The 21,302-nt window shown below is 38.0% G+C and overlaps 1 protein-coding gene across 2 annotated transcripts; it reads left to right on the forward strand.

Moving 5' to 3' along the window:
* Positions 1-802: 802 nt before the first annotated feature.
* LOC112036164 (uncharacterized) lies at positions 803-20,896 on the forward strand. Of its 2 annotated transcripts, none has more exons than XM_065768805.1 (15): positions 803-823; positions 1,271-1,363; positions 1,506-1,613; positions 2,035-2,070; positions 2,325-2,435; positions 2,632-2,715; positions 2,789-2,907; positions 3,327-3,428; positions 4,109-4,225; positions 4,360-4,425; positions 11,314-11,380; positions 19,310-19,405; positions 19,812-19,838; positions 19,941-19,976; positions 20,505-20,896. In XM_065768805.1, the coding sequence occupies exons 2-15, from the start codon at positions 1,304-1,306 to the stop codon at positions 20,649-20,651; spliced, it is 1,176 nt and encodes a 391-aa protein (XP_065624877.1). In that variant the 5' UTR covers positions 803-823; positions 1,271-1,303; the 3' UTR covers positions 20,652-20,896. The 2 variants fall into 2 exon arrangements, with proteins under 2 accessions (XP_065624877.1, XP_065624876.1); XM_065768804.1 differs by lacking the exon at positions 803-823 and adding an exon at positions 18,548-18,601.
* The last annotated feature ends 406 nt before the right edge of the window (positions 20,897-21,302 follow it).

The raw sequence follows: 21,302 nt of genomic DNA on the forward strand, positions 1-21,302 counted from the left end.
GAGGGCGGCGGAGAGGTTTTTCCGAGTTCTTCGTTTCCTCTTCGAAAACATGTCTCGGTGTTTTCTGTGTTTGATCTCTTCTTCCCTACTCTTTTATATCATTATACTGCTGTGTTGTTTAGTTTATGGATTAGAGTAGCTTATTTGTTCATCCACTCGCATTTACACTATTCCCATCTTAGTATTAAGTTAGTGTAAAATCTATCGAGCCGTAATTTTAATTGGGGGTCTAAATTGCTCTTGTGTTTTCAACACATTTTCGAGCTTTCAATTGGTATCAGAGCGGGTACACTTGCTGTGGTTTTAATACCTAAGTGTGATCCTTGACCCCTTGTGTGTTTTGCCATGGATAATGCTTTACATGCTGATGGAGGTTGATTGTAACATGCCATGTGTTTGTGAAAATGACTCAATGAGCATATATGAAGACACATTTTAGTAATGCACTCTTAGAGTATTTAAATCAAAGAAACATGCTAGAATTTTTAGACACATGCTGAAATCCTTAGTTCATAGGAACCATGATATACATAACAACCTTCGTGAGACAAAGTCCTTAGTCTATGAATATGAGAAGAAGAAATAGACAGTTATGTGATAAACTTGATCGTTAAAAAGGAAATTTCACCCATCCTTGAATGAAATAAGGAAAAATGATTCTTGCTTTGATGGTCAAGAACGTCTCTCTCATGCATGTCTTTGTTGTTTTTTTTTTTTTTTTTTTTTTTTGGGATTATTAATAGAATATGAAGCTTTGGTAATTTGGTTGGTTTTGGAATTAATGGGGTTTAGATTTCACATCAGAAGCGTAACAGCATTCTGGGTATGTTTTGTTTTTATCTTTTACTAGTTTTCATACTAACACAGAATCTCTTTTCTACATTCTTGCACTCGCGTTGGTGCACAGATACAACAATTGCATTTTATGCATGCACTCTGTAAGATTTTAGTGGAGTTTTCTGGGTCATGTTTGGCTTCTGATAAAACTAAACTTAAACTAAAAGTAAGGAATAATATTATGAATTTTTATTTATTTATTTAATTTTGTTGTTTGGTTTTGGGGTTAGAAAGAAAAAGGAGGGAAAATCAACAAGCTGAATGGTTAAGGCCATCGTCAAGTGGGAATTTTGTTTGATTGTTTGGCATTTGACTATTTTATTCTTCTATCTGTTTTATCTCCTTCAAATATGGGAGTTTGCTGGAGTTATTTTTGGCATTTTCTTGGGATCATTTCTGATACTAGTCTCTCCGTTACATGCTTTCATTGCAGTTTTATGAGAACTAAGTAGAAGCTTGGTCGTCTATGAAGTCATTGAAGTCATGGAAATTGCTGTTTAAGAAACGGAATGCCTTGTCTGATGGGGTATGGCTTTCTTCTTGTCTTTGCTTCTTATAATTAAAAAATTGATAGTAGTTTGGAAGACAGGGGTTTATAAGAACTTGTCTCATGTTTTAGGAATAAGATTGATGTTTTTAGAGCTCCTAAAGTTATGATGCTTGTGTAGGGAAAATGTGGGTTCAAGATGAAGCAGCTGCCGTTTATGGGAGTTGTGTGTACAGTTACGTTGTTCATTGTGTATAGAATCACAAATTATCAGTATCAGCAGACAGAGGTACTGTGAACCCGTCAATTAGATGTCTAGTCGCTGACCTTCTCCTGGTCAAATTCAGCTTGTCTAGTACTTTTTTTTATTCACTAATTCACATGATAACATTCTTGCATTTGAGTGCTTCAATGAAAAAATGCCTAGTGGTGCAGAGGAAATAAACAAACCAAAACTATATACTTATTAATTTGAGTTTGAATTTTACCCATAATATTCAATTTGCAAACTGTGCTAATGTTTAGCTATCATCTGTTGCTAGTTGGCTGTCCATAACTTCTTTTTGTTGGTAGATCAACATAGGGCTTGCAAAATCTTCATTCTTATATTTGATTTCTCCATTCCCTTTTTACTTTATGGTGATTCTAAAGTTAATCTTTTGTTATTGTCCTAATTATTTGTCTGCTGACATTTTTCCTCTCATTATCAGATGGAAGGAAAATTTATTCCTTTTGACACCATTAAGGTAAGTACTATAGTATTAGCATTTACCTTGTCAAGTTTGTTATTCATTTATTTGCTTGTTTGCTCATAAACCTTTTTAGTTGGAACCTTAGTAGTTATTGTTAATTACATTTAATTTGTCAACCTTGATTTATAAATTATTGGAATTGCCAAGTTGATTTGGTACCTGCATAGGTTGGATGAGTTATATTGGAAAATGGATATGTGTTCTGCATCTTGATGATCATTCTACCGTGTTTTGATGTTCTTTTCTAGGAATCTCATTTGGGATCCAGAAGTTTGGGTGGCTTGCCTCATGGTATAATTCAAGCTAGGTCAGATTTGGAGTTAAGGCCTCTATGGTCAACAAGTAGTTCACGGTCAAAGGTTAGATTCTTATCCTATGATAACATTGGTTTCCAAACTTCTTTCTAAAATGTGCGTGTACTTTTCTGGCTGTAGAAAAACTGTTGGATGATATTAGAATATCAGTAGACTTGTTAGTCTTGTTGCAGGATGTGTTACTAATGCAAAAGAATCGGATAATTATTTCTAGTGACATGTGGTGGCCATGGAATGACAGGAAAATGGTTATAGAAGTCGTAGCTTGCTGGCAATGCCAGTTGGTATTAAGCAAAAGCGTAATGTCAATGCTATTGTGCAGAAGGTAATACATTTTCTCTTTTTGATATTAATGCTGCTATGCAGTGAAATTCTATACCTAATTTCATTAAATTCAGTTTCTTCCAGAGAATTTTACTATTATTCTATTCCATTATGATGGCAAATTGGATGGGTGGTGGGATCTTGACTGGAATAATAAGGCGATACACATAGTTGCTCAGAATCAAACAAAGTGGTAAGCTGGAATTGTAACATATATTGTGGCTTTAATTGTTAGTTATTGGATATTTTTATCTTCTGTTGGATGAGATTTTGTAACAAAATATTTTAATTATAGATCTTCTAACGAGCCAGGATTCAATTTAACGCATAATTTCTCTGGGAAAATAAATCCTTTAGGTCATGTGAGCAATGCAGGAGTTTAAACAACAGGTTTTGTACAGTTGGCTGTCTAGATGATGCAACCCTCAACTCAACAGTTGGGACTGGTTAAATTGGTTCCTAGGTGAACTTATAAAAAAAAGGAAAAAAAATTGGTTCTTAAGTGAACTTATCAATTTGCAAGTCCTACTACTACTATTGCCGTTAGTTAATGTGTGTTAATGTTATTCCTGCCTTATTTGTTGGTTTTTCTTATTTTTCTCCTCCTTTCAGGTGGTTTGCAAAGCGTTTTCTACATCCAGATGTTGTGTCAATTTATGATTACATATTTCTTTGGGATGAAGATTTGGGGGTTGATCATTTTAACCCAGAAAGGTACATTACATGGGCTTGTAGGGCATTTTTTGAAGTTGTATGCCTCTGTAATTCAAGTGTTGTTTAGATAATTAAGTCAAATTAAGTGTAATGGTTATTATTGTGATAGTATATGACCTGCATAATTATGGTTCAAGTTAAAAGTAAAGATCTTGGTGGGTAGGACTTTTAGTTTGAGGGTATTTTCTGAAGGGTATTTTCAACAGTAGTTGATCTGATCTTATGTATAGTTAAAACTACACTAAGGCTTGTTTAGTATATATTTGGTTATATCCTCTTCCAAATTTCTCTCATATATTTTTGCAACCCATGAAAGATACCTTCTTCAATTAAAAATTTTAGTATCTGATTGTTTTCCATCCGATTTCTCTAGTTCTCTTTACTCTACAAGGAAGGAAATCAACTGTATGATTTTCAGTTCATTGCAGTTATTTTGCTCCTACTAAACCCTATAAACATATGATAATAAGTTAATAACTTGGGCTAGTTGATTAGTTTAAGTAATGTTGCTTAGTAAACCATTTTTTCTTTGGGCAGTGGCACAGAAGGGTTTTGTGTGTGTGTGTGTGTGTGTGTATTCTTGGTCTCTAGTTGTAATCAATTAGGCTTTATCTATTACTTATTGGCAGGCTCATATTCTCTTCATAGAGAACAATTTGATTTTGGCTTTTATTTTCCAGGTACCTGGATATTGTGAAAAGAGAAGGACTGGAGATATCTCAGCCAGCTTTGGACCCAAATTCAACAGATATACATCATAGAATTACGATTCGTGCTAGGACAAAGAAGTTTCATAGGTAAATGGTGTGATCTTTTAAGAATTATCCATAGGAATCTACATTCTAATCCATTGTTATGCCTCTGAGCTTTTTTAATGAATTAACCTGTATAAAGAAAAGGGATCTACATCCTAATCCTTGTAATGTAACAGGAGAGTCTATGACAGCAGAGGCAGTGTGAAATGTTCAGATGCCAGTGAGGGGCCACCATGCACAGGGTAAGTTTTTTTTGTTTGGTAAGTAATAAGTTTTATTGATATAAAAAAGGAACACCCTAGTACACAGGGAGTGTACAAGGGGTCAACAAATCAAATACAGAAATTGCAAGAATCTAGGAACACTGGGTAAGTTATCATACTGGTACATTTATCTTTTCTACATGTTGCTTAATCTGAAATTTGTTAATTTATTTTAATTTTCCTTTCCATCACCAAAGAAGTAATAAATAGGGTTGATATCCATAGTACCTCGTAATTATATTTTTATATCAGAAAAAAGGAACTTCAGATTACATTGAACATCTCCTTGTTCGATAAATTTGGGTTGAAATGAAATGCAATAATTGATTAATTTGGTTAGTACTTGTTCAATGAATGGGGCTTATTGATACAAACCCATGGGTAGAACTAACCCTTGAAAAATGGCTTGCAAGGAGAGGGTGCTTAGGAGCTTATATACTCATGGATAAGCGTACACTGAATCCATGTGGGACACTAGAATTATAACACTTTTCAATCCTAGTTTACAGTTATGTTTTAGAGGTCATTGGAGGCAGTATTAAGGCACTTAGTTTTTTTTTTTTTTTTGATAGGTAATAGATATCTTCATTAAAAAAAGTACGTCATGTTCACGATGATGAACAGAATGTGATAGAAACAAATACAAACAAATCAAACAGAGATAGAATGCATGAAATCAAAAATGGAAATATGTACGAGACCACCCAAACAAAGTCTCAACTAGCAAAGACTTCAAAAAATCCACAGATTTCTCAATGTCCTCATAAGTGTGGGTATTTCGTTCCCTCCAAATTAGCCACATCAAACAGGCTGGAACCATATTCCAAACTGAAGAATTGTGTAACCCCAAATAATTCTCCCATGCAAAAAGAAGAGAAACAACCGTCCTTGGCATCACCCACTGCAAACCAAACATCAAAAACACTTCACTCCATAAGGCGTGTGTGAACTTGCAATGAAGTAAAAGATGATCCACTGTTTCTCCATTGCAACGGCACAAGTAACAGCAATTAACCAAAGAAAAGTTCCTTTTTACAAGGTTGTCAATAGTAAGAATACTATCTCGACCTGCAGTCCATAAAAAGAAAGACACTCTTTTAGGTACCTTACTACTCCAGATACATTTCCACGGGAAAGGAATGGTAGGAGCAGATAATGAATTGTAAAAAGAGCACACATCAAAAACACCATTAGGGGTCAACTTCCAAAACAAACTATCAGTCCCCTCACCCCTAGGCATTTTGGAATAAATAAGCTTGTAAAAAGCAAACACTCTCTCCTCCTCCCAATCATTAGGAGCCTTGTGGAATTGAATATTCCAACTCCTACTACCACCATTTGGTGAAATACTAATCAACTCAGAAATCCAAGCTTCTTTACCTATAGCACGAGAGAAAAGATTAGGGTAAAGATCCTTTAAGGGAATGTGCCCATACCAAAGATCATACTACAATCGAATACGAAGACCCTCTTTTGCCACATACAACACATGACCAAAGAAATTCTTAGCACCTTTCCTAATATTCTTTCACATTCCACATCCCTGAGCACCTCTACTAACTCTAGTGTACCAACCTCCACTCGACTCTCCATACTTGGTAGCTATAACCTAATGCCATAAATGATTGGTTTCACTTCCAAAATGCCATAACCATTTTCCATGCAGGGCTTGATTAAACAACCCAAACCTCCTTATCCCCAAATCTCCTGTTTCAACTGGCCAACACACCTTATTCCAAGCAACAAATGGATATTTGAAAGCTTCCTCAGAACTCCCCCCCACAGGAAATTTCTCTATATCCTTTCTAATTTATCTGCCACAATTGGAGGGATAGTAAACAAGGATAAGAAATAGGTGGGAAGGCTTGAAAGGGTCCTTTTAATAAAGTTAATCTACCCCCTTTTGACAAATATAAATGTTTCAAACTAGAAAGCTTCTTCTCTATTTTTTCTATAATAGGATTCCAAATTGATAGATCCTTAAAATGAGCTCCAAGAGGCATACCCAAGTAAATCATGGGTAGCCTACCAACATTGCAACCTAAGACACCAGCCAGAGTATCCAAACGCCCTACCACCCCCACTGGAACAATCTCGCTCTTACCAATATTAACTTTCAAGCCTGTGATAGTCTTAAAGAAAATCATCACCATTCGAATATATAAAATTTGTTCCTTAGTTGCATCACAAAAAAGGATGGTGTCATCGGCAAAAAGAAGATGAGAAATACGCAAACCTCCTTGTGAATGAGAATTCGCTTGAAAACCCCTAATAAGGCCTCACTCTTCTATTCTTTTCAATAGCCTACTCAAAACTTACATCACCAACAGGAAAAGAAGAGGAGACAAAGAGTCCCCTTGGTGAAGGCCTCGAGTACTACCAAAAAAACCCACTGGAGAGCCATTAACAAGAACTGAAAATTGGATTGTAGAAACACAAAACTTCATCCACCTCCCCCACTTCTCTCCAAAACCCATCCTCTCCATGAGATAAAACAAAACATCCCAATTCACATAATCATAAGCCTTCTCAATATCCAACTTGACAATCACACCTGGAATACCACTCTTCATTCTACTATCCAAACATTCATTAGCAATGAGAATGGAATCAAGAATCTGTTTTCTCCCAACAAAAGAATTCTGAGAATTAGATATAAGTTTATCCAAAACATAACGAAGCCTATGTGCCAACACTTTTGATAGTAGCTTATACAAACAACCCACAAGGCTAATAGGACGAAAGTCCTTAATGTTAATAGCATTGATCTTCTTAGGAATCAGACATAAGAAAGTGGCATTAAGGGATTTTTCAAAGATGAAAGTTCTATGAAAATCCACAAAAAAAGCCATTCACAACATCTTCTTCTACCACACTCAACATTTTTGGAAAAAACCCATAGTAAAACCATTTGGCCCAGGTGCCTTATCACATTTAGCCTCCTTTAAAACTGCAAGAATCTCCTCCTTATCAAACTCCCTCTCTAAAGATAGTCTCTCAAATTCATCCAAGCAAGCAAATTCTAGGCCAACAATGGTAGGTCTCCAAGATTCAGGCTCTTGATATAGATTCTTATAAAATTCCACCACCTGAGCTTGAACCTCCTTATCATCCTCATAAAGCACAACTTCAACCTCAACTCTCCTAATTTGATTGGTTCGCCTGTGTGAGTTAGCCAACCTATGGAAAAACCGAGTATTATTATCCCCCTCTTTTATGAAAAAGGCCTTGGATTTTTTTGCCTCCAAGAAATTTCCTCCAAAGAAGCTAAATGCTCGATATCAGTTTTGATCACAGTTCTTCTAGATCTATCTTCTAGAAACAAAACTTGCAGCTTTTCTCTCATATCAAGCTCCAACAGCTCAGTCAAAAGACATTTCTTTCTAAAAGCCACATCCCCAAACACATGCTTATTCCAATGCTTCAAATCACCTTTCAAAGCCTTTAATTTACAAGCTAAAACATAACTTGGAGGCCCCACAAAGTGATAACTTTGTGGTCACTCCTCCATCACTGCCGAACTCGATCCACAAAACCCTCCACTTTCAGCCACATATTTTCAAATTTAAAAGCACTCTTCCCCCTCAACGTACCTCCTGCCTCCACTAAAATATGACAATGATCCCCGACGAAGAGACTTCTATGTCATATCCAAAAAATGATCCTCCCAGTCAACTGAAATCAAAGCCCTATCAATTCTGGACATGGAAGGATTATTAGAATCACGAAACCAGGTGTAATCACCTCCTTCCAAAGGCAGATCAACTAGATTGTGTTTCTCAATAAAGTCAAAGAATTTAAACATGGCTAAGCTAAAAGAGTTACAACCAAGCCTCTCTATCGGATATCTGATGATGTTAAAATCACCAATCAAACACCAAGCTGAACTCCATCGCAATCTTATAGAATCAAGTTCCACCCACATATCATTCCTAGCAATGTCATCAGATGGACCGTACACCCCCGAACGCACCCATTCAAAACCGTCTACCACTCCCTTCAACAAAACAGAAACAGAAAATCTTCCTACAAAATGATCAACTTTCTCAAACAACCTCCTATCCCATGCCAACCAAATACCCCCAGCAGTGTGAATTGCATCCAAAACTGCCCAATCTACAAATGGGCTGCCCCATAAACTTTTCACAACGGTAGAGTTTGTACTGTCCAATTTGGTTTCCTGTAAACAAATAACATCACCCTTCCACTCCTTAAGCAAAATTTTCACACTAACCCCTCTTATGAAAATTATTTAAACACCACATTCCAAGATAGGATTTTTAAATTCATGGATACTGATCTGAGCCAAACCCAATGGATTTCAAACTACCTTTAGAGTTTGTACCAGCCTTCTTATCATAATTAATGGAAGAGACTAAACTCCTTAATTCCCTCATACGTTTTCTTACTTTTGTTCCCTGTCCTACTAGAATTGACAACTGCAATTTTTTCTTCCCAAACTTTCTCCAGTTTTGTGAAAAAAACAATGCACTGACTCTCACAAGAGTCAATAGAAAAACCCACATACTTGCCAAAACCCTTGATCATCCTTTTCACCCAAACCGATGGGTCTAAAACCTCCTCCAGAAAACCATCATCTGTTGCACACTCCTCTGCAAAAAAAACCAAAGCTTTATTAAATTATTGCATCAAAGCTTGTCAACCAACTCCTCACCCACCGATTTTGCCGGAGAAACAACATCAACGCTTGGATTATCTTCAGACGGAGAGGGAACTTTAAGCTCAATTTGCCTTTTGACATCGGAAACCAGACCAGAGGCTGCATTGGCCCTCGGTGGCCCCTCCGAAACCATACCCACAAGATTCCCGACACTTGGTGTCACCTCTTGAACCAAAACCAGACCCTTACCATTACTAGCGCTTGTTGGCTTACTTGAAGGCAGATCCACAAGCTTATCGGCACATGTAGACCCCTTCAAACCCACGCCCAAGGCTGTCCCTGCACTCAGAAAGCCCTTCGACACCTTTGCCTGATCACTTGACCCTTCACCCACCTCCCACAAGTTAGACTTGAACCCATTGGACCCCAAAACCTCATCCACTTGATGAGCTATTGAAAAAAAGCTCACGGGTTGGGCTTGAAACTCTGGGATAGGCCCACTCAAAATGACAGGACTCATGGGTTGTGGGCTTACTATTTCTTGTTCCACTCTGGGCCTGACTTTCTCAGCCCAAACCACTTTACACTTTTCAGCACCTGCCAAATCAGCTGACATTTTTAAAGAAAAATGGGCTTGAGTCCATTTAACTTTAAAAGCACGTGAAGGCTGGCCAGAGTTAAAAAGAGCATATTCATTTGACTTTTTTGTAAAATTAGATCCCCCAAATCTCTCCTTCTGTTTGAAATTACCGGTTAATTTTGGAAACTGCTTCTCAAAATTTAAACCTCTTCCTGATTCTGTGTTTTGCTCATTAATATTTTGCCAACCTTTAGGCCTTAGATTGCCGGTGGAATTAAAGCTCACTCCACCACCAGCCACCGCCTCTTTCCCCGGCCTAGAAGTAGTTTTTCCCAAGAAATACTCATGTAAATGCAAATGAAGAAGAGCCCAACCAGCCTTCTTAACACCCTCCGAAACTCACAAGCAGCCCTGTCTTGTTCCATTACAATATTCAGAGATTTCTACAAACAAGCCACCCTTATTTGTTCTACTGGTAATCTCCAAATTCTTAGAGCTCTCCCTAAAAATGTTTTTTTCCCTAAAATCCCAATGGCTTAATTCAGATAAGCATGCAATAATCCAGTCCAAGCCCAAACCACCCATATGAATAGAACCATGAAAGATAACCCGGCGTTCAGTAATGGAAAAAGAATCAAATCTGCCACCATCAAAAACCGAAGAAAAGGTTTTTGAATCTATCCGAAAAACATGTGATTTCCCCTCAAGCACCTCAGGTTTAGGAAAAGGCTTGGCGGCAAGGGGTAGAGAATGAGTAGGAAGCTTTGTAGATAGGGGCGATGAGTGGTTCGATACGGAGGGATTGGTGGGGGTTGGTGGCGGGTTAGTGTCTGAAAGGTGGTGAATGTTTGTAACAGTTGTGGAGATAGGACATGGTTGTTGGGATTGGCCAAATGGATTCAGCCAAAAGAAAGGGGCATAAGGAAATTAGGATGGCAAGGCTGGGAAGGAGAAGGGCTGGTAAGGTGGGAATGAAATGGATGAGGCAGTGATGGTGGCCCCTCCCTCTCCACCCACCCCCTAGGTGGGGGGGTCTTCTTTTATACAGAATGCATGAAATCAAGGCACTTAGTTATTCTTTACCTTTAGCAAAATATATAAGGTTCTTAATATGGATCTTACATACGCAACATTTGCATAAAGCCTAAGATCAATGTCAATTTTGGCAATCTGATTATCTCAATCTACTTTCATAAAAATGAATGTGTGTGTGTGTGTGTGAGAGAGAGAGAGAGAGAGAGAGAGATAGATAGAGAGAGGTCCATTGTTCCAAATGTTTTGAGTAGAGAGACTGAGTGTCCCTATTAGATTTTCCAGATTCGTTGAGCTAGATAAATACAATTGCTAAAGGGGTTTGATGGTGTTAGACAATAATAGATTTTCCACATGTCAATCTTTTATTAGTGGTTCCTATATACAATTTTTCAAAATAAATAAGTTTTTCCTCAATGCCTTTTTTATAATTTACCTAATTTAAGTACATCTCTCGAGATTCAGAAAGGAGAAATCTAATCTGCTGTGTCATAGTTATGGACAACATGTTTAAGCTTAGAAGCTATCTTTGGGTTCAAGTCTGTTAAAAATCTCAAACCAGCTTATAGATATCTTCTGTTTAACTTAATGGGATGAGAAGAGCTCTTATTTTGATTGTCTATATTCACTTTAGATTTGTTGAAGGCATGGCTCCAGTGTTTTCAAGATCTGCTTGGCATTGCACGTGGCATCTTATACAGGTAGCATATACTAATCTATGCAGAAATACTATAACTTAAGCTTAACATCTTTGAAAAATTATTCAAGAAAATGCGGTTTGTGTTTCAGGCTTTCAGCATGTAATGTAGGAAAGATTTGATTTTAGGTCTTTAGTTTAACACCAAGAGGTTTTAGCAACTAAACCTGCTATTGTATTTCCTTAATTGTATACAATTTAATCTATCAAACTATCATTTATTAAAAAAAGAAAAAGAAAAAGAAAAAGGGATCAATCCATCAAACTGCATTTAGTTGAAAGCGTCCCATGTGTTAAGGCATTTTTATTAGAAATTTGAATACTTGGATGAGGTAAATAGCTAAATGGCAGTCCAACAGACTTTTAGTAAGTCTTTTTCAGGTGGTGTGGGCTCTAGCAAGTTAGCAGCCCAACAGACTCTTAGTAAGTCTAATTCAGGCCCAACACCTTAAGCCCAAATACCTTTGAGCCTGGGGAGTGCTCTTATAAGCCTGTGGAGCCTATACCTTCAGCCGATATTTATGAGAAGAGTAGGGAATGCCCACCAGTGACTCCGAAGTGCTCTGGGTTGCCAATGCAGGTGGCTGGAGGCTCGGTGAGGTCACAGCTGGACTGCGTTTTGGCCAAGATGGGCGGAAAGAGCTTCTCGGTGCCTCCGAGGAGCTCTCACAGCCTCACGGTGACTGGGAGAGACCCAGACAGTCCTGCGATGGATGGGTTGGTGATTGGGACCAGCATCGATGGTCCTGCGGAGGCTCCTTTGGAGTTTGAGGGATTTATCTCTGCTGGGTTTAACTCCGATGGACCCGAGGTGGTTCAGATGAAGAATATTTTGGAGCCTCTGAGGAGCTCTGTCAGTCTCACGGTGACTGGGTTAGACCCCGACAGTCCTGCGATGGCTGGGTTGGAGATTGGGACCAGCTTCAACGGTCCTGTAGAGGCTCTGATGGAGTTTAAGGACACTCTCACTGCTGGGTCTAACTCCGATGGACCCGCAGCGGCTCAGTTGGAATTTTTTGGGGTCAATTGTGTGGATAAAGCTGGAAGTGTGAGAGTAGTGAGCTTTTGATTCAAGGGACGGATAATGAGGGAACCAGGCAGATAGATGTTGGTGAGATGGGTCAGCCCAATTTGGGTGTCTTGATGGTGGAGGAATTGGCTCTCTCATAAGCGGTTTTGGGTGAGGAGGAGAATTTGGCAATTTGTAACCCTTTGATTACTATTATCCCCCCGGGGCTAGCTTTGACGATGGAAATGCACAATGATTCTGAGGTGTTAAATGCTGGAAACACGCTGGATGTCTCTAGGTGGGTGAAAAACAGAATCCCAAGCTTTTGCAAAGTGATTGGGCTTTCTGCGAATCAACATGAAAAGTTGTGTATTGCTTACCTTCAAAAACTAGAAAGGGAGATGACAGTTATTAACCAGCAGCGGAAGAAAGCTCATGCCAACCAAAAAGCAGTATCCTCCACGGGTAAAGGAAAAAGAGAGTTGAGGAACCTAATCTCAACGGTTAACTATGATGGGAGATAGTGTGTTGGTTGTGAGGTAGAGACAGTTGTGGGGTCTTAATAGTCTTTATGAAGCTGAAGATGATTTCTTGGAATGTTCGAGGATTGAATGACCCTCAGAAACGTTTGGTAGTGAGGAATCTGTTACGTAAGTGGAAGTGCGACATTGTTTGCCTTCAGGAAACCAAGCTGGCTGGCTTAGATAGACAGCTGGTTTGCAGTATATGGGGCTGTCCGTATATGGATTGGGTGGCTTTAGATGCCGATCAGACAGCTGGTGGGGTCTTGATTATGTGGGATAGGAGGGTTGTAGAAAAGTTGGAAGTTTTGGTGGGCTTGTTTTCGGAGTCGGTTCGGTGGAAAGGTGTGGTGGACGGGTTTATATGGGCATGTTCAAGGGTGTATGGCCCAAATGATAATCGGTTGAGAGGTGCTTTGTGGGATGAGTTGGTTGGTATTCATCAATTTTGGAATGTTCCTTGGTGTTGTTTTGGGGGTTTTAATGTTGTTCGCTTTCATAGTGAATGGAGGGGAGGGTCTAGGCTCACTCTGGCTATGGAAAAATTTTCTGAATTTATTGATGAATTAAACTTGATAGATCTACCGTTGGAGGGAGGGCGTTATACTTGGTCTAGTGGCACTGACCAACCTTTTATGTCTAGGATTGATAGGGCTCTAGTGTCACATGAATGGGAGCATCACTTTCCGAATGTGATCCAACGTATTCTTCCACAAACTGTTTCTGATCATTTTCCAATTCTCTTGGAGGCAGGGGGTATGGCTAGGGGGAAAAGTCCTTTCCGGTTTGAGAATATGTGGTTGAAGACGGATGGGTTTGTTGATAGGGTTGAATCATGGTGGAATCGCCATTCTTTTTCGGGCACTCCTAGTTATGTGTTTGCTAAAAAATTGAAAGCGTTGAAAGATGACATTATTCAATGGAATCGTCAAGAGTTTGGCAATGTTGGGCGAAGGAAGAAAGAATTATTGGGGGTTCTAGAGGTTTTAGATGCTAAGGAAGGGGTTCTTGGACTCACTGAGACGGAGAGAGAAGAGAGAAATGAAGCAAGATCGCAAGTAGAGCATCTTCTCTCTCTAGAGGAGATCTCGTGGAGACAAAAATCAAGAATGTTGTGCATTAAGGAGGGAGATAATAATACTAAGTTCTTTCATAAGATGGCTAATTCTCATAGAAGGCTTAACCACCTTAGTTTCTTAGAAGTGGATGGGGTGATTTATGAGGACGGAGTAGAAGTTGCTGCTCAGGTTGTTCTATTCTATAAAACTCTGTATCAAGAGTCTGAGGAGTGGAGACCTTTTGTGGAAGGTTTGGAGTTTGATCAAATAGGAGAGTCGGAGTGGGGCTGGTTGGAGAGGAGGTTCGAGAAAGATAAGATTCTATCAGTGGTTAGAGATTTGGAAGGGGATAAAGCCCCAGGTTCAGATGGCTTTTCTATAGCCTTTTTCCATCATTGTTGGAGGGTAGTTGAAAAAGACGTTTTGGCAGTCTTTGAAGAATTCCATCAGCATTGTAAGTTTGAGAAATCTCTTAATGCTACATTTATAGCTTTGATTCCTAAGAAGAATGAGGCCTCCAACATTCGTGACTTCAGACCTATTAGTTTGGTGGGGAGTCTATATAAAATCTTGGCCAAGGTTTTGGCAAATAAACTGAAAGTGGTTTTAGATCAACTGATATCTGAATCTCAGAATAGCTTTGTGGGAGGTAGGCAAATCCTTGATTCAGTTCTCATTGCCAATAAGTGTGTTGATAGTAGATTGAAGAGTAAGATTCCGGGAGTAATTTGTAAGTTAGATATTGAGAAAGCCTATGACAATGTGAATTGGGAGGCACTTTTGAAGTTGTTGAAGAAAATGGGTTTTGGGGAGAAATGGTGTAGCTGGATTCGAACCTGTATCTCTACAGTGCAGTTTTCTGTGTTGGTTAATGGGACCCCAGCAGATTTCTTTGGTAGCTCCAGAGGTTTGAGACAAGGGGATCCATTGTCTCCCTTATTATTTTTAGTTTTGATGGAGGTGTTTAGTAGGATGGTGAAGAGAATGGAGGGGGCAGGTTTACTTAGTGGTTTTAGGGCGGGCAGTAGGAGGGGCAGAGGGGAAAGTGTTTCTCATTTGCTGTTTGCGGATGATACTATTTTGTTTTGTGATGCAGAGATGGAGCAAGTCCTTCATGTTCGATTGCTGTTACTTTGTTTTCAGGTTGTGACTAGCTTAAAGGTTAATGTAGCTAAAAGCGAAATGGTTCCTATAGGGGAGGTAATTAATTTGCATGCTTTGGCAGAGATATTGGGTTGTAGGGTTGGGGCTTTGCCAATGACTTATCTTGGTATGCCGTTGGGGGCGTCCCATAAGTCCCCCTCTATTTGGAACCCTATTTTGGAAAAAATCGAACGGAAGCTAGCTGGGTGGAAGAAGTTGTATTTGTCGAAAGGAGGTAGGATGACTTTGCTAAAAAGCACACTATCCAACCTTCCCACATATTTTTTATCTCTTTTCACCATCCCTACACGTGGCAAACAAAATTGAGAAGCTCCAAAGGGATTTCCTGTGGGGAGACCCTAAGAATCATTTATTGGGATGGGATAAAGTGTGCTTACCTATTGCTAATGGTGGCTTGGGTATTAGGAAATTGACTACTTTCAATAAAGCCTTGCTATGTAAGTGGCTTTGGCGTTTTGGGATGGAGGAGAATAGGCTTTGGAGGAGGGTGATAGCTTTGAAATTTGGGGAAGAATTGGGGGGGTGGACCTCTAAGTTGGGTAGGGGAACTCATGGTTGTGGTTTGTGGAGAAGTGTCCGGAAGGGTTGGGAAGTTTTCAACCAATATGTCCAGTATAAGGTTGGGGTGGGGGATAGAGTGAAATTTTGGACAGACAGGTGGTGTGGAGATCTTTCTCTCCAATTGGCTTTCCCAGTCTTATACAATTTTGCTGCAAACAGAGAGGCTTCAGTAGAATCATCTTTGATAAGTCAAGGAGTAGGGGATGGGAGAACTTGGAATGTTCGTTTTAATCGAGGTCCTAATGATTGGGAGGCTGCTGTGGTCAGTGTAGTCAAAGGCGTTTCAGGCGAGGCGAGGCGGCGTAAAAGCGCCTCAAGGTCACTGAGGCGAGGCGCCTTTAGTGAGGCGAGCGCCTCTGTCGACTAGTCGCTCGCCTTGAACCTTTTTTCCAGGCGTTAGGTGAGAGCCTCTGTCGCCTCTGTTTTCTTTCCGTCAGTTTTGTTTTCTTTCTGGTGCAGAGGACCTTTTTTTTTCCGAGGAACAAGGTGCAGAGGACTTGGTTACGTTAAAAAGATGGCTGGCTTTTTTTTTAATTTATAACTCAATTTTGTCTGTTAGTAACATTAGTGGGGTTTGAGTTGGCAACCATTAATGTTTCAGACTTCAGCTTTTGAGAATCACAAATAAATAATAAAATAATATATAAGTACAAGAACTTTCCAGCAACTACAAATAAATAATAAAATAATATATAAGTATCTGAACTTTCCAGCCACTACAGCAGTCGCCCAACAGTATCCTACCTCAACAGGTTTTATTTCTACTTTCAAATTTTAGAATATTATTTTATTCCTATTTCCTACATGTAATTTTAATTTAAAAAACTCTCTTTTTTACTATTACTTCTCATTCTCCAGACCTCTTTTCTCTCTTTCCTTTTTTGTTTTTGTCTTTCTTCTTTTTTTTCTACTCTTTTCTTACTCAGAGCAGCTCGCTCTGTTCTTTTCTTTCCTCTTAGCTCCCCTTTTGTCAGTTTTTTCCCCCCCTCTAGTCTCTAATACCAACTCTCCTCTTTTTATTTTTATTCCTATAATCTCTCTTCTTCTCTTTTTGGGCTCTATTGGATGCAATACAAAAACTGGTTTTATAAACTAATTCCTATGCATTAGGAACAAAGTAAGAGAGGCTTGATTATAATTTTCAGTGCATTAATATATTTGATTTAAGCTCTATCTATGTTAAAAAAAAACTATATTTAATATTTAGCGCCTTGCTTCACTCGGGCTAGCGCCTTTTTGGCGCCTCGTCGCCTTAGGCGATACAAGGCCTTAGCGCCTCAAGGTCGCCTAACGCCTTTGACTACCTTGGCTGTGGTGGTTGATTTCTTCCGATTCTTGGCAGCCAATTTACCTTCAGGGACTGTTGGTGATCGGTTGAGATGGAAGTTGACCAAAAACGGGGATTTTACTATCCGTTCATTTTATCATAAGTTACATGGCCCTTCTTCTGTTATTTTTCCTTGAAAATGTATTTGGAAAGTTAAGGCTCCTCGGCACGTTTCTTTCTTTGTTTGGACAGCCGCATGGGATAGGATCCTCACGGGTGATAACTTGCGGCTTAGAGGCTTTGATTTTGTTGACTGGTGTATTATGTGTCGTTGCTGTAGTGAGACAGTGGATCATTTGTTGTTACATTGTGGAAAGGCTTATCGACTATGGTGCTTTGTCGTTAAGATTTTTGGGATTTCTTGGGTTTCCTCATTTACGGTGTCAGATTTTCTTTTTAATTGGTGGAATTGGTTGGGGAAGCATTCATCTTACATTTGGAACTTAGTCCCATTGTGTTTGATGTGGTGTATTTAGAAGGAACGCAATCAACGGACATTTGAGGATTTGGATAGATCTGAGGACCAAATGCATGCTTTCTTTTCTGGTTCTCTGTTTGATTGGGCTAGGGCTTGGGGACTCACATCTAGTGACTCTCTTCCTCTTTTCCTTAGCTCTCTTTCTTTGTAATTTAAGTTTTTTATGTCTTTGCTTTTTCTTCCTTTTTGTAATTTGCCCTGCTGGTGCTTTTTTTTGCATCTAGCAGTTTTTTAATATAATTTTTCTTACCTATCAAAAAAAAAAATAAATAGCAGTGATAATGCTTGAGTGCTTATTAATGGGTAATTGGTACAGAACAAGTGTACCTTGCACATGCACATTAATCCTCAAATTATGGCATAATAGTTGAATTTCTATGCTGATCAGCATTCTTAATTTTGGGGATATATACACTGTTTGTTTGTAAAGTTTCACCAATATGTAATTTCTTCTCTAGAGTATGTCATTTAGTAGATTCTAGGGTTCTGGACTGAAGGCTTCAGATTTTATTTGGAGTTTTATTAAGCCTTGTGCTACATCATTTTGCTTCTCCTTGTTGAATATTGTATACTTTCACATTCAAACTGACTACTATCATATGTTCATGAATGATGGTACTTATTTCCATGTCATATTTGTTTTGCATATATTAGTTAGTTTGTCAGATGCTTTATAGCCATTTGAATTTGTCAATGTGGATACTTGTAGCACATTGACTTGGTCTTGGAGGTGATGTGATTGTGAAAGATCTCACAGCCTCATCCTCTTGAGAGAAGATGACCTTTGTTAATTGGTAATATAGGTTGACATTAAATTACAGTTTGTTTGTTTGTTTTTTATTTTTATTTTTAAGCTTTAGGTTTTCATTTGCTGTTTAATAAAGTGAATCTATTTGTTGTTGATTTAAAAAAATAAATAAAAAATTTAATTTATGCCTTTCGGAGTGGTCATCTATATTGTGAGAGCAGCACTACCACAGAAAGTTCCAGTTTTTTCGGTATAATTATAATAAACTGATCACAGAGTTGCATTTTTTTTCTTTTCTTTTTCAGAATGATCTTGTCCATGGATGGGGAATGGACATGAAACTTGGGTATTGTGCGCAGGTGAGAGTAACTTATATTCTGTGTGTGCAAAGTTTAAGACCTCTGATATGATGAATTTTTCCCCATTAATTTCCTCGATTTCAAACTGTAATCAATTACTTATATTCTGTTAGCTAAAATTCAGCAGTTTTAGTGTCTTAGTCTGTTTTTCACTACTAGTGATTGCTATTATTAGGTTACTTCATACTCCAAATCCATGTATGAAGAACAAATGCCTTTTTTTTTTTCCCCAGAAATCTCCATCCACCTTTAATAGGTATCTTACTATCTTGCATTAACCACTGCTATAAAGCCTGATGATGATACAGTTGACTGTTGTATGTATGTTTCTTGCTTTTTAGAAGCATGTGAGAAAAACCTTATGGTAATAAAATTGTGGTCAATATGGAAGAGATTTATTATTATTATTATTATTATTATTATTAAAAGAAAAATGAATAAACATACCAGTGTCTGCCTCTCCCCTTTTCTCTTTCATCTTTGAGTTGAGAGTCAGTTTTCTGTTTGCTGATGTTATCTGAATGATATATGTGAAGAGGTTTAACCAGCTGGTGTCAAGCCTATTTTACATATGTGCTCAATGACTTATTATCCTTTTTTGTTTCTTTTTTTCCCCTTCTCCCTCTACCATGCTAGGGACATTAAAATTGTTCACTACATAACATGTTGCATTAGCCATGGATAATGTGTAAATATGGCATTTTACAGGGGGACCGCACTAGGAAAGTGGGAGTTGTTGATAGTGAATACATTGTTCATAAGGGCATACAAACTTTGGGTGGGAGTGGACTGCCTGCGAAAAAGGTGTTGCTTTGCCTTTTCTCCCATTTTCTTGTTGCTAGTTCTTTACTTTTGAAACATAAAATTTAAAGTATTTCTGTTTCCAAAAAAGAAAGACAACAGCTTGTCTAAAAATTTGCAAGTTGGTTTGTTAAGTTTTTTCATTCAATGGGCTGGCACATGACTAGAATGGAAGTTTTCGGTAATTGGCTATTAGATGAACTAAATCTGTTTACAGGCTTTAAACGATAAATGAGTATCATGGGGGTGTAACTGTTTTCAGCGTGGTCTTGTAAACTTGTGCATATTTATTTTTCCCAAGTAATTAAATTTGTTTAATGACAGAAAATTATCATATTTTTTTCTATTATTGTTGTAGTAGTCGTGCTCTTCTTCTTTCATCATTATAAACACTTCTTTCCTTTTTCAGCCCTCGAACCCTGAGGAGTTGACTAAGGTAAGGTTTATTTCCTTAAAAGCAACTCATCACTTCCCTTCATCCATATATTTAGACTTAAATTTTTTCCTTTTTGTGCTGATTATTCATCTTGATTTTCAGAGACATGGAGCTACAGCTTTTGATGTGCGAACAGAGGTGAGAATTGTGGAACTAAAATCTACTTACATACAAACACGGCCATAAGTTACCTCCCTGCCTTGCATATGTATCCAGTTTGCAGCCAGAACAACAAAAATAATTGACTTGACTGATGGCCGAGGCATAATCTGGACTTGGATTCTATTCCCATAATTTAATGTGATTAGTTTATTTGCCATGACCTTCCTGTTTTTATCTTCACTATAATCATAATCTAACTTTGCAAGTCATGAATAAGAAATAATGAGATATGAGGTTTCAACATGGTGCATGTCACTTGGATTATCAAAATATTATCTTATACTTTGGTAACAAGTATGCTTGTGTGTGTGTGTGTGTGTGTGTGTGTGTGATAGGGGGAGAGAAAATGTGCTACTTGTTTAAATTTGAAGTCCAAAAGTATGTTCATCAAGCGTGTGGTTTGCATTTGGATATTATTTAATCTAAATGACATTAGGAAGCATTTCTTTTTCTACTGTAATTAAATGAACTTATTGATTTTCACATTCATGATGGATTAAGCAGATTAGGAGGCAATCAACGTGGGAGCTTCAAATGTTTAAAGAGCGATGGAATCAAGCTGTTGAGGAGGATAAGAACTGGGTGGATCCATTTAAACAAGATAAAAAACGCCACAGAAGAAAACGCCAACACCGAGTTTTTAATTTCTAACCTTTACCAAGACGCTGGGATATCTTTAGCTTGGCTTAGTTAACGCGCATCCACTCTCATCTATACATCTATACATCGTAATTTAGTTCGTCTAGCATTTATTGAATTCTCATATTTGTTTCATTATTTAAGGAACCACAATATTTGCTCTTACAGTTCAGATTTTGTCTCTACTAAGTAGGTGGGTCTTTTTTGTTTTCAGTATTCAAAGATTTGGCATAAATGTAGAGTTTGGCTTACTTCTAGTACTTTTTTAACTGGAATCTCTTTTTGTTTTAATGAGAAATTGTCACATTATTAATTAACTAAATAAAAGGTGAAAATTAAGATCCAATACTACTTGTCATTATGTATTTAAAACAAAAAGAGATCTTCAGTTAAAAAAATACTAGAAAGCGATCCCAAAGGTAAAATACCCATCCCCTTGCATATAAAAAAATATCCATCCCTTTACATATAAATCAACAGCCAGTCAAACTCTCACATCTTTTGATGGTTATGTTGAAACTGACGTCCAAGCAGCTTATTTACAATTTTTTTTAATAAAAATTATAGTGATATTACAGCTACTGTATTTTTTTATTTTTTATTTATTTATTTTTATGTTTAAAAAAAGTGTAGTAGCTGTAAATTTTAGTATATAAGCTTTAC

This window comes from Quercus suber, unplaced genomic scaffold (assembly GCF_002906115.3).
Source record: "Quercus suber isolate HL8 unplaced genomic scaffold, Cork oak 2.0 scaffold_998, whole genome shotgun sequence".
NCBI classification, from domain to species: Eukaryota; Viridiplantae; Streptophyta; class Magnoliopsida; order Fagales; family Fagaceae; genus Quercus; species Quercus suber.